Source organism: Cnephaeus nilssonii, assembly GCF_951640355.1.
Source record: "Cnephaeus nilssonii genome assembly, chromosome: 3".
Taxonomy (NCBI): Eukaryota; Metazoa; Chordata; class Mammalia; order Chiroptera; family Vespertilionidae; genus Cnephaeus; species Cnephaeus nilssonii.
In genome coordinates this window covers 99,848,715-99,861,826 of record NC_137074.1, presented here as the reverse complement: position 1 = coordinate 99,861,826, position 13,112 = coordinate 99,848,715, and the positions used below count along the sequence as shown (strand labels likewise).

General features: G+C 38.7%; 1 protein-coding gene across 2 annotated transcripts in view; it reads left to right on the top strand.

Moving 5' to 3' along the window:
- The window catches only part of SAMSN1 (SAM domain, SH3 domain and nuclear localization signals 1), a 51,116-nt gene that overhangs the window by 20,969 nt on the left and 17,035 nt on the right, over window positions 1-13,112 (top strand). Inside the window, exons 2-5 of one of the 2 annotated variants that reach the window (XM_079766713.1) lie at window positions 1,504-1,575; window positions 6,003-6,152; window positions 7,680-7,809; window positions 9,896-10,047. In XM_079766713.1, the coding sequence (XP_079622839.1) occupies window positions 1,504-1,575; window positions 6,003-6,152; window positions 7,680-7,809; window positions 9,896-10,047 (504 nt within the window). The remainder of the gene's footprint in view (window positions 1-1,503; window positions 1,576-6,002; window positions 6,153-7,679; window positions 7,810-9,895; window positions 10,048-13,112) is intronic. The other variant, XM_079766714.1, reaches the window with a different exon arrangement.

Below are 13,112 nucleotides of genomic sequence, written 5' to 3'. Positions count from 1 at the left end.
TGAGATACTTTATAAGCTGTACAACATCACATCAATTCCCTTTTCTGATCTCTGGACAATGATGGCCTGGTGGAAACACCTACTAGGCAAGCTGGAGTGATTAATGCTTTGGGAAGTCACTCGAGGTTGGTAAGCTCTGCGTTAGAAGACTGTATTTTCCAGTGTGGTTCTCAGTTTCAGCCCTTTTCTTCTCCTCCTGTCTTAAGCGGAAGGGCTTGTTCAGCAGGGGTGGCAAGTCAGCAGAAGGTGCTGTGTCTCACACAGCCATTATCCTCACGGTATGTATTCTGTATCACATTGTCTAGCAAGCTAACCCCTTGCCACATGTCAGGATCTTTTTTATTTCAGCTCATTTAAAATGGAAACAAAGAGTTTTAAAGATAACTATTGGGGAGAAATGAGTATAAGAGTGCTTGTAAGGACTAAAAGTCTTTGATGCTCACTTGAACTAAAGTGGGCTATGACATCTGAAAGGACAAAGTTTTCTAGATTACTGGCTCCCATTATTAACTTTTCTAATCACCAGATTATGTTTTGGTACCACCAGCTTATTTTGAGAATATAAGCTTGAAATGAGATGGAGTTCTTTAGACAGAACATGTTCTTAGGATTTGTGGGTATCTAAGGACGTAGTATTAAATATCTACCTTCTCAAACAATATATAAAATTAAACAGAGAGTGAGGAAATACCAATTTTTTTGACTCAATGACTAAAGATTTTTGTAAATGTGTTTAGGAGAATATCAGAAACTATTTATAATTACCTGCCTAGAATGAGTTACATAAGAATAAACATTTATCTTCACAGGACAAAAAGTAGCCAAGGGAACAAGTCTTTTCTTAACATACTGAGATTTTTCTCACAGCCAGTGAATGAAATTGACTTAAGGTCTCATTGTAATTCTATGTGAAATGTGGAAAAATTCAGGTTTATTTTAAACCTTAGGCTGTGCATAACTAAGTGCTGTTTTCAATTTATGTATAGATCTATGTGTATGCCTTCTCTTTCTGACATCAAATAGAGAATTTAAAATTAGCAAGAGTTAGAAGTGGAAAATGTATTTGTGCTTATTTTCGTTTTGCTTTTTGACTAATATGATCTTCATGAAACATAATGTTGTATCTACTCAGATGTTTTCTTTGTTTTATTTTTTATTAGTTGTTTGGTGGGTTAGTAATACATGCCATTCACATGAGCAAAATTCACACTATAAAATAAAAAATTAACAGATTTTCTCCAAGGTGTGTACCACTATAATATAAAACCTATGAAGATAATTGATCAAATGTGCAACTACAATTATAATAATAATTATACATTCAGTGTCCTTATTCCAGAGATATTTTTTTTCCTTTTTATTGAATTTATTGGTTTAATAACATTATACAGGTTTCAGGTGCATAAGTGATGCTTATTGAACCATAATATATTTTGCACTTTTATCAGTGAAAATCACAAATCCTAAACTTCCTGTCCTTTTCCTTCATTTTCTATTTTCTAGCGCAGCAGCAGCTTTGGGAGCTTTGATCGTTTTCGGAATAATTCCATATCAAAACCAGATGATTCCACTGAGGTATTTATTATGTTTTTATGCATATTATGCAAACACACAAAAATTATAAAGCCAACATCACTTTTGTAAAGTATAATAAAACACAAATATGTTTAAAAATTATAGCCTTCCATGTTTTTGGTGATAAATACACAAACAGTTGTTTAGTGCCTAGTACCATGCTGGGAGTAAAGAACTACCTAAAAAGCCTGACAGACCATTGGGAAGGCAGAGCATGAATCTAAGGAGAGAATCATAACTTAATGTAACTCAGACAGTCCCAAATTTTCTGAGCAGTTCCACCGTAAAACAATATGTATTTTAAATTTTATTTAAGTTCTAATTCCTTTAATTTAGGAGACGATTAAATAGCTTAATAGTAAATTTGTTAAGGAAAGCATATGGCTACTCAATTACACTCTCACACTTCTGCCATCTGCACTGAAATATCTCAGAGGTGACCATTCCATACACATTTGCAAATCATGAACACTTTAAATGTAGCTTAAGAAAAGTTTCCTATGTTACTGCATGTGATACATTTGTTTTAAAGCAATAGGTTTCAGATTTTATTCACTTCTTAATTATTCATTTGAACTAGTGTATCTTTATTCTTTGTTTTCTATATAGAATTAGATCCCTTTATTGGATATAATTTCTCAAAATACTTTTCAGATTCTTATATGCATCGATCTATAATATTTTAAAATATGTTAATTTCAATAATGGATATTCTAGACAAAAAATGAAAGTCATCTTTTATGACTTCATAAATCTGTATTATTTCTATACATGCATGTGTGTATAACATATACCTTTTTATACATATATATTATACATATCCCTTTTATACATCTATATATTTATATATATGCTTATAGATAAACTTGTATATAGCTATATTTTCTATCAACACTTACATAATTGTAAATAATACAATGTAATTATATATATACTAGAGGCCCAGTGCATGAATTCGTGCACAGGTGGGGTCAGGCCAGCCTGGCCCCAATCGGCAGATCGAGGCCAGGCCTGTCAGGAGGTGGAGACGGCAGGAGGTTGGCCATCCAGCCTGTCTCGATCAGGGCCCAATCAGGGCTGGGCCCGCTGGGAGGAGGGGCCACAGGTGATTGGCCAGCGGGTCCCACCCCCGATTGGGGTGGGAGGCTGATTGGGGGTGGGACTGGTCATGGGGAGGGGCTGTGGGCAGTGGGCCAGCCAGCCCTGCCCCCACATGGGGTGGGGGGGCTAATCGGGGTCAGCAGATGGGGGAGGGGCTGAGGGAGGTTGGCCAGCCAGCCCCACCCCCGATTGGTGTGGGCAGGGCCGATCAGGGGCGGAGCTGGCTGGGGAGAGGGGCCGTGGGCCGATCGGGGAGGTGGGGGCCCATCAGGGGCAGGGCTGGCCAGGGGAAGAGGCCACAAGCAATTGGCCGGCCAGCCCTGCCCCTGATTGGGGTGGGGGGGCAATCTGGGTGGGGCCGGGTGGGGGGAGGGGCCATGAGAGGTTGGCCAGCTGGCCCCATCCCCTGATCTGGTTGGTTCACAGGTCTCAGTGGGCATCATAGCAACCGGTCGTGCTGGCGTTCTGGTCACTGGCTTTATATATATATAGACCAGAGGCCTAGTACATGAAAATTGTGCACTTGGAGTGGGGGGGGTCCCTCAGCCCAGCCTGCACCCTCTCACAGTCTGGGAGCCCTTGGGGGATGTCTGAATGATGGCTTAGACTCGTTCCCACATACTTAGCACTGCCACAGAGGCGGGAGAGGCTCCCGCCACTGCTGCTGCACTCGCCAGCCGTGAACCTGGCTTCTGGCTGAGTGGCACTCCCCTGTGGGAGATCACTGACCACGAGGGGGCAGCTCCTGCTGTCCATTCAATTTGCATATTAGCCTTTTATTATATAGGATTTATATATATGTGTGGAAATAGTAAGAAGCCCTAGTTTCAGTTAACATTCTATCAAATAAAAGAGCAATATCCAAATTGACTGTCACTCCAACACAAGATGGCTGCCCCCATGTGGACACAAGATGACTGGCAGGGGAAGGCAGTTGGGAGGGACCAGGCCTGCAAGGGAGGGCAGTTGTGGGCGATGAGGCCAGCATGGGAGGGCAGTTGGGAGGGACTAGGCTTGCAAGGGAGGGAAGTTGGGGGCAACTGAGCCTGCAGGGAAGGGCAGTTGGGGGGGGACCAGACCAGCAGAGGAGAGCAGTTAGGGGTGATAAGGCTGGCAGGAGAGGGCAGTTAGGGGTGACCAGGTCGGCAGGGGAGGACAGTTGGGGGGGACCAGGCCTGCAGGGGAGGGCAGTTAGGGGTGATGAGGCTGGCAGGGGAGGGTAGTTAGGGGTGACGGGGTCTGCAGGGGAGGGCAGTTAGGGGTGACCAGGCTGGCAGGGGAGGGCAGTTAGGGGCAATAGGGCTGGCAGGGGAGCAGTTAAGCATCAATCAGGCTGGCAGGGGAGTGGTTAGGGGGTGATCAGGTTGGCAGGCAGAAGCGGTTAGGGGCAATCAGGAAGGCAGGCAGGTGAGCAGTTGGGAGCCAGCAGTCCTAGATTGTGAGAGAGATGTCTGACTGCCCATTTAGGCCTGACACTACTGGGAGCGGGCATAAACGGGCAGTCAGACATCCCTCAAGGGGTCCCAGATTGGACAGGGTGCAGGCTGGGTTGAGGGACACACACCCACATGCATGAATTTCGTGCACCGGGCCTCTAGTATTGTATAAACCTATAACTTTCCATAATCATACATAGATACAATTAAACTTATAATTGTATAGTTAACCTAAAATGTTTCTCAGGCTCACGCAAGTTCACTAATTAGTTATAGTGACATAGTATTTGTGAAAGTTTAGTGAACCTGATAGAGTAGCTTGTACATTTTTTAGTAACCTAGTATTCATTCATTCATTTAACAAATATTTATTCTATGGCAGGGTTTCTGTTAGGCATTCAGAATATTGTTACTATAACAGATGAAAATCCTTACTTCATGAAGTCTGGATTCTAGGGGGGGGGGGTAAATTAAAACAACAACAAAATAAATAAATTTTTAAATAAAATTGTGATCGAGCTATGAAGGAAAACAGCATAGAAATATGTTAAAATTTTAAAAAATGTTTAGGTAGTTTCTTTAAAGCTTCTTAGCAGAATGATAGAAGAATCTGACATTAAAAATACTTGTGGTAGTTTTTGAAGTTTAGGCAATGGTAAGTTAACACAAGTAGTAATTAAATATTATACTTTCTTATTTATTTTAATTTGTAATTTTACATGAAGATAAAGTTAAGAGAAAAAATGTCTAATTCTAAAATTTTAAACTGTTTCCAAGTTATATTTTATTCAGGATTTTTTGAAGTAAGCAAAGCATCTTTGTCTTTACAACTCTGGGCTTAAATTGGCTGTCTATTCATATTTATCATAGGCAATTTGGGGTAAGATGTGAAGCAAAACATAGTATTGATTAACAATTACTTTAACTACATAGTTAAACCTTCATATTAAAATATTCAAGTTCACTAAAGAGATGTTTCTCATGATCTTTTATATTTAAGGAATGACTAGCTGTCCACCTATTGGGAATGGTGGGCATCACTAGACTAGATGACCTTCAAAGATCCTTTCTTAGAAACTTGAGATGTTAAGGACATGTAACCCAAATATATCCTTCAAGATGAAAAAAATCACTCCGAAGTTCAACATGAGGAGTTTTGCTTATTCAAAATATATTGGGGGTCAGTTATGTTCCTGAAAGTATTCTAAACACTCAGAGTAAATAGAACAGATAGAGCCTCCAGTCTCATGGAAGCATACATCATAGTGGGAGGTTCGGGCAATAATCAAGCAAACAAACAAATGTTATAAGGTACTATCAAGTGTTTAGAAGAAGAATAAATCAGGGTAAGCATGCAGTGCATATGGACAGGTGCAAGCTATTTTAAATAAGGTGATCAATCAGAAACGTCCCTTCTTTTACATGGCATTTGATTAGAAACCTGGGTGAAAGAAGGAATACAGTTTTGGACTCCAGGGAAGCCAGTGGCAAAAGCAAGTGCAAACCTTGATATGACCATGAAGAGAAGCAGCAAGGAGACTAGTATGGTGACACTTGATTATAGTTCTTTCCAAACTTTAGCATGTATCAAAATCACTTGAAGCGTTTGTTAAAATACAAATTGTCCCCAAGTGATGCTGTAGTTGCTGGTCTTGGGACCACATTTTGAGAAACACTGCTATAGTGAGCAAGGGAAGTATGAGAAGTAGCTAAAGGTGAGGTGGTGAATATATTCTATTTCATATACACTTTGTATAGCGTAATGTATATGACATTATCAAATATATTAATTACACTGTTGCATTATCTTATGTTGTGTTATATAGCGATGTTCAGAAAAACGCTTTTTATTGCTTTATTATCTTGTCTTTTGCAAACAATTCTAACTAGGTGTATGAGGGAGAGCCTATAAATGAAAGTGGAGAAAAAAATAAAAATTCAAATCATGGAGGAAGTTTAGGCAAAAAAATGAGAGCCATTTCCTGGACAATGAAGAAAAAAGTGGGTAAAAAGTACATCAAAGCCCTTTCTGAGGAAAAGGTAAGTGTACTCTGTTAATCACTTGTATTTTTCTATTAAACTTTTCTTAAAAAATTTAGTATGTACTTCTAGATATAGAAATGCTTATGCTTTATGAAGGACTTCAACATCTATTTCTCCTCAATAATTGTGCTCAAAAGTTAGGTGGAAGAAAGTATTATTACTCCCATTTTAATAGAGAAAACTGAGGTTCAAAAAGATCACACATGTAGTATGTGAGAAATATATGCCATTTATGTTTTAGAAAACAGTACTTCATTCCTTTTTATTGACAAACTAGAGGCCCGGTGCACGAGGAGTATATTTATTTGGATCTCACTGTTCCTTTTACTTGAAAAACTGTCTCCAAATATTCACATAAGTTATAGCTTGCCACCATTCAGGTCAACAATTCAGAGCATATATTACCTTATGAAGGAGAACTCTGGAGGCTACTCCTTCTAAATTAACTGAACTTCCCCCAACCCTAATCCCAGTAGCTAATCTCCTAGCATCATCCAGTTTTATGTCCTTTATAGCACTTATTCTCTGATATTTTCTTGCTTATTATGTTTACACATGCCTCCCCAAACAGTACACACACACACACACACACACACACACACACACACACACACACATGCATACAGTCTGACACTAAAACGTACCTTATTAGAGCAATGACCCTGTTACCATTTTCACCACTGTATCCCTAGTTCCCAAAACAGTGCCAGGTACTTAGAAACTGTTCTATAAATGTGGGTTGAATGACTGAACAAAAGAATAAATGTATGGATAAAAACAGAGAATCAAACTTAGTGTAAATCAAATGTACATTCTGAAGTTTTATTAATGTTTAGAAATGCTCAAAAAGTAGGATTATTAAATTACATTTTGATGAATATTAAAAAATTTATAGGTTTTGTCCAAACTATCTAAATATGGAAAACATTTTAGATGTTTTCAAGCAGATGTAATTTATTTTGAAATTGTCTGTCTTTCTAAATTTATGCAAGATTTGCTTTTCACTTGACTAGGTGGCAAGCATGGTATGAGATTTGTAAAACTTTGCTTTAAAATTGCAAAGTGTACATGTTTTATTCATATCTAGTGATCTCATGGGGTGCAAATAACTGACATGAAATAACTGTGCAGAGTTTAAATTTTTAATGTCAGATCTCAAAGTATTAGTAATAGTGGTAAATAGGTGAGAAAGAGCACATACATAAAGAAAGAAAAGTGCTTTAACAGAAGAGCATAGATGTCAATAATCTAACATTTCTGGCTTAATAATCTTGATACAATATTCATCCTAATTTACAAATTGCACTATTATAATATTAGTTGAATTTCATAATGTGGAATGTTCTATCTATAAAATTTTTTGCTAGGAATTGAAATTAAGATTAATGACACTCATATTTCATATTGATGTTTTCCTGAGTACTTTATTGCTAAACCGTATCTTGTTTGTTAAATCAATGCGCACAGTGAGTATCTCCAGGGAAAGCAATGATCTAACCTAACCTCTGATATGTTTTTCTGGAGGATGAGGACGATGGAGAGGATGCCCTCCCGTGTCGGAACAGTGACCCCATTATTGGGATCCACACAGAGAAGCTCTCCCTCAAAGCCAGTGATTCCATGGATAGTCTCTACAGTGGGCGGAGCTCATCAAGTAAGGCTATAGAATCAGGAACAAGTTCCCGATGGGAGGTCTGGGTTAAGTTAACTAAAAACAACACACTTGCTTCTCTGGGACTGGTTTCTCAAATTAGCAACAAGGTTCCAGCTACTTGATAAGATAAATAGTGAAAAATGTAAAATGTGTTGAATTTAAAGAGTTGCTATTGTTTAAAATGGTACTTAATCTATTAGATAGAATTATGCACTATTTTGAAACTTTTAACATTGTTGTCAGAAGCGTCCTTGGGGATATGCCTCAGAAGATCATGTTGGGTAATTAAATCTGTATCCCTAAAATAAAAACATATGCTGGGGAGAACTAGTGTTATATTGAGTCAGTATTTTTAAAATGACTTACAGTTTTCAGATAAATAAAATCATGTTCTCTGTCTCTTCTTTCCTTCTTTCCTCCCCCTTGCTGCCTCCCCCCTCTCCTTTTCTTTCTCCTTTCTTCCTTTCTTTCTTTCTTTCTTTCTTTCTTTCTTTCTTTCTTTCTTTCTTTCTTTCTTTCTTTCTTTCTTTCTTTCTCCCTTCCTTCCTTCCTTCCTTCCTTCCTTTCTTTCTTTCTTTCTTTCTTTCTTTCTTTCTTTCTTTCTTTCTTTCTTTCTTTCTTCTTTCTTTCTTTCCTTCATCTCTCCCATGTCTCTTCCTCCTCTCTTCTCCTGCCTTCTCTCACTTTTTCCTTCCTTTCCATTATTTTTTTTTTAAATTCTGGATAAAGCAGGACATTTACATCAATTCTGACATTTAAGTTTCCATCCAGCATTAGTGGGTAAAGAGTAAAGTAATATGTAAATATTAAAAAGTAGGTATATCACCAATTAGGTGACAAAAAGAAATCAGCAGATGATCAAAAGGATTTTCTTAAAACATTGATATATTTCTAAGAAGACAATCAATCACTCGGGATTCAGTCACATATCCTGCTACAATATTTGGAAACTGCTGCTATTGCAGGGCACTTTACACTGTTTTACATCCCTCTAATCTTGTAAGGGCTTTTAAATGTTTTTGCAGTTTATTTTTCATTTCCTTTTAAATCAACTGCTTCTGTTATTTGAATTTAGATAGCAGAGACCAGATGTTTCAAATATCCTGGATTTTATTCCTAAATTCCTATTGGCTGTAGAACAGTTATTTTGTTAAAAAAGCAACTGCAGAAACATTTTAAGGCTATATTTTTGCATGTGTGAAATTCAGATATCATTAGTATTCATTTCTGCTGGCAATTTTAAAATTCTGAAGTATGATGCTGAATGTGGGAAGAATTTTATTAACTAGAATGTGCCATGAAAAACCAGGGCCCAGGGTAGTCATGGAAGGGAGGTGTGAGGAGATGGTGGCTCATTTAGCTGCTACGTACAACTTACTTCTGTAATTAGAAGAAACTACCCTTCTTATACTCCAGCTCATATACAATATGGAGCATTCCTAAGGATCTTGACCTTGTTTCCACAATTACTGTTATTCATGGTCGAGAAACTGAGGCTGTTGGTCATTGACCTGAGCACCCAAAGGCCCACTGAAGGAGAAAGTGAAGTGACAACTGAGAGGGGGATTCACTGGAAAGAATCCTTGCCCCCAGACAAACAGCAAAATGGAATCACTTTCCTCTTAATCCCCTGAGGTTCAAAGTCATAAAGGAAGAAGACCAAAGAGCAAGGATTTAGAGCAGCTTTAAAAGTCCAGTTTAGAACATTTTTGAAAGCCATATGTACAAACTTAATTATTTGGCTTATACAGGGAGTTAAGTTTACACTATCTGCTTCTTTAACAAGTACCCATACTCAAAACACTGTACTACTGGATCAGATCGGAGACCAAAGTCAGATGGTATTTGAGTTAGTGGTTGAGGAAAGAGTGGTCAGATTGGCTGGAGAAAGGTCCAAAATAGCTCAGAGGACAGAGGTCGCTGATGGAGAGTTACTGGGAGGCAGAAACAGGATGGGTCCTTGGAACCTCTGCAGGAGATGGCATACGATGTTTCAGCATTGACCCTGCTTAGTTGTTCCAGGTGATGGTTCAGAATGTTATGAACCTTCCATGAGAACTGTTAACCTCTGCTTTGCCTTCTTCAGGTGGAATAACAAGCTGTTCAGATGGCACAAGTAACCGGGACAGCTTTCGACTCGAAGATGAGAGCCCTTACTCTGGACCATTCTGTGGCCGTGCCAGAGTGCACACCGACTTCACGCCAAGCCCCTATGACACTGACTCCCTCAAAATCAAGGTGTGTGCACACACATCTGCATTCTGTGTGGTGTGTCCAGTGCTGGTTGTATGATCTGTTTCTCAAGGGCAAGCAGTGAGAACTGGGGGGAGGGGATGTGAGTCTGTTCTTCCCAACAGTAGAACTGGGGACCAGCTTGCTGTGGCGAGAATTTAAGCATAACACGCCAGGCAGAGTAGGGAATCAGTCTGTTGAGGCTATTAGCATAAGCTGCTGTTATGAAGTTAATGCATAATCAAAGCCTATCAGAGAAGGGATTGTGTACATTTTCCTGAAAGCAGGTGCCCAGCTCTGCCTGATCATTCCTGAAGTGAAAATAATAAAGCAAAGGAGAGGGAGAAAAGGTGGAGATATTAGGCAAGATTCCAGCAGAGCAAGAGCCTTGGGAACCAGACTTGGCTGGGGCAATTCAGCACTTAAATTGGTTACTCTGAGTAACCAAACATCTTCCTACCAATGATATTCCCTCCTGAATTCCCTCTTCTTACTCTTATCCTCTGTATTCATTTTCTATTACTGTGTAACAGATTACCACAAACTTTGGGGCCTCAAACAACACAGATGTATTATCATCTCACAGTTCTGTAGGTCATAATTTGGGCATGGTTCATCTACTGAAGGTCTCACTGGGCTGAAATCGGGTGCCAGCTGGAAATGTGATCTTGCCTAAGCTCGGGTCATCTTCCAAACTCACTGGCTGTGGGCAGAATTCAGTTACTTGTGGTTGTAGGAGTGAGTCTCATGCTCTCTTCCTGGAAAGCACCCGGGTCATCCTCAGCTCCTGGAGGCGGCTGGCCGCGGCCCTCTCTATAACAAGTTCTGCAGGAGAAACGCTCACTCAGGCTTCAAATATCTCTATTTTTAAGAGCTCCTACCCGATTAAGTCAGAAACACCCAGATAATTACAAAATTAACTAGTCTGGGACATTAATTACATCTGCATAGTCCCTTCTGTCATGTAACACAACATAATCACAGGGGAGAAATCCATCATTTTTATTACCCAGCTTATACTTAAGGGGAGGAGCTGGTTACAACAGCACAAATAGAAGAAGGTTTAGTGCTAAAATATTTTATAGATGTCAAATTATTCCTTTTAGTAACACAAAGTGCTATATAACTAAAAGGACAGAATTTATGAATTTTTATGCTGTCAACACCAAGCCAATGTTAACCAATATTTACAAGTTATGAAGTATTGATATTATCATTTAACATTCAAGGCACACAACTCTTCTCTTTGTCCATTCTGTGGTATCAAATCTGAGCAAGCTCAGTTGGAGGATGAAGAAAACATTATTCTCTGCAATTGGCCCCTTAGTCATTTCTTAGTTCCTGTCTTGAGGAAAGGCGGGGAGTAGAAGGGAATAAACTGAACACATTTTGACTCAGGATAGCTGTTCACCTTCCCTACAGTATTGTGACAGTTCACTACCTCTGGTGCTACCCAAGGTGATGCTTGCTGAGAACTTGTAAGACACAATAAGAATCCCAGTTACCACTGAAAATTGAATACTAATGTTTCCAAAAAGGGTCTTATCCAAAATGACATTGAGTCTTTGCTTGGTGACCTTTCCTGGAATGTGCAATTTTTACAAGTTTTAAAGATACTAAGAAGGATGCGGCAGAGGGCTGCCATGCTTAGAAACTCCCTTCAGAGTTTCTGGGGATTTTCTGGGACTGATTAGCTGATCCCATCGAGCCTAAGATTTGATGCCCTTATAGAAAAAGGCAGGAAAGAGCTAGATGAAAGCTCATAGTGTCAAACAGGCAGACAGTTACAAATCAGAAAGCCCAGATCTTTTAATCATATTGAATTCTATTTCATAAATAAAATCTGTGTTTTAAATGTTAGAATATACATTCACAGAGCAGCAGGAAAAAATATTCTTAGTAACCAAGTTAATGCTTTGTTTATTTAGGGGTAGACCCCTAATATGTCCAAACTATCAGAAACTATAATGTCTTCTCTGGGGAAGAAAGTTATGTCTCAAGGGAGTAACTCTTCTCTAAAATGTAGGCACTGTATTTGCATAGATATCCATTTTCTTTACAAATAATTACCCCTGTGGGGTTTTCTGCTCTTGCCAATAACTGGCAGCATGTATCATATGCAAATAAAGAAAAATATCAATTTCTTTGTCTATCCCAATGTGCTTCATTGATACTTCAATCCAAACTTTGTTGGGGAGCTTAATCTAAGAATTATCATCTCTAGAATAATTAAGTAACAATTTATCCTCAGTGCATACATACTTTTATTATGTATTTATTATGTATTTTGTATGTACAAAGTTCTGAACACTCTCATTATGTTAGATGAATGCAATAATTTAGGTGTGTTTATTTTGTACTGTGGATGAATGTTTCAGATGAACTAGAGGCACAAACCGAATCACAGATTTCTCTTTCTCCCTTTTCCTAATATGGGAGCCCCTCAGGAATGGCAGCTTGAGTTTTGCTATATATATAGTGCTTTGACAGGATGAGTGAAAAGACCATCATTTTTTAGTTCAGACAACTTAGCCTTTAGTTCTGGTTCTGCCATTAAATTCCTATAAGGTCTTGGGAATTTATTTAATGTTTGTGTTTATTTTTCTGTAATATTTACAGAAACAATGACACCTTGTATATGTACATAAGAGGTGTGTTGTGGGCATAAAATGACTTCATTTGTGCAAAAATGTTTTGCAAATTACATTGTGCTCTGCAAATAAAAGTTGACAAATTGATATGATACCAAACACAAAAACATGTCACCAAATGCATGTAGGATATTTTCTTCAACACGTTGTTTTCTTCATTGTCACTAGTAAATAGTTTCTTTAAACTTTTTTTTTAAAAAAAAAGATATATTTTTATTAATTTCAGAGAGGAAGGGAGATGGAAAAAGAGATATAAACATAAAATATGAGAGAGAATCATTGATCAGCTGCCTCCTGAATTACCCACACTGGGGATCGAGCCCAAAATCTGAGCATGTGCCCTGACTGTGAATCTGACCATGACCTCCTGGTTCATAGGTCAATGCTCAACCACTGAGCCACACCAGCTGGGATTCCTCA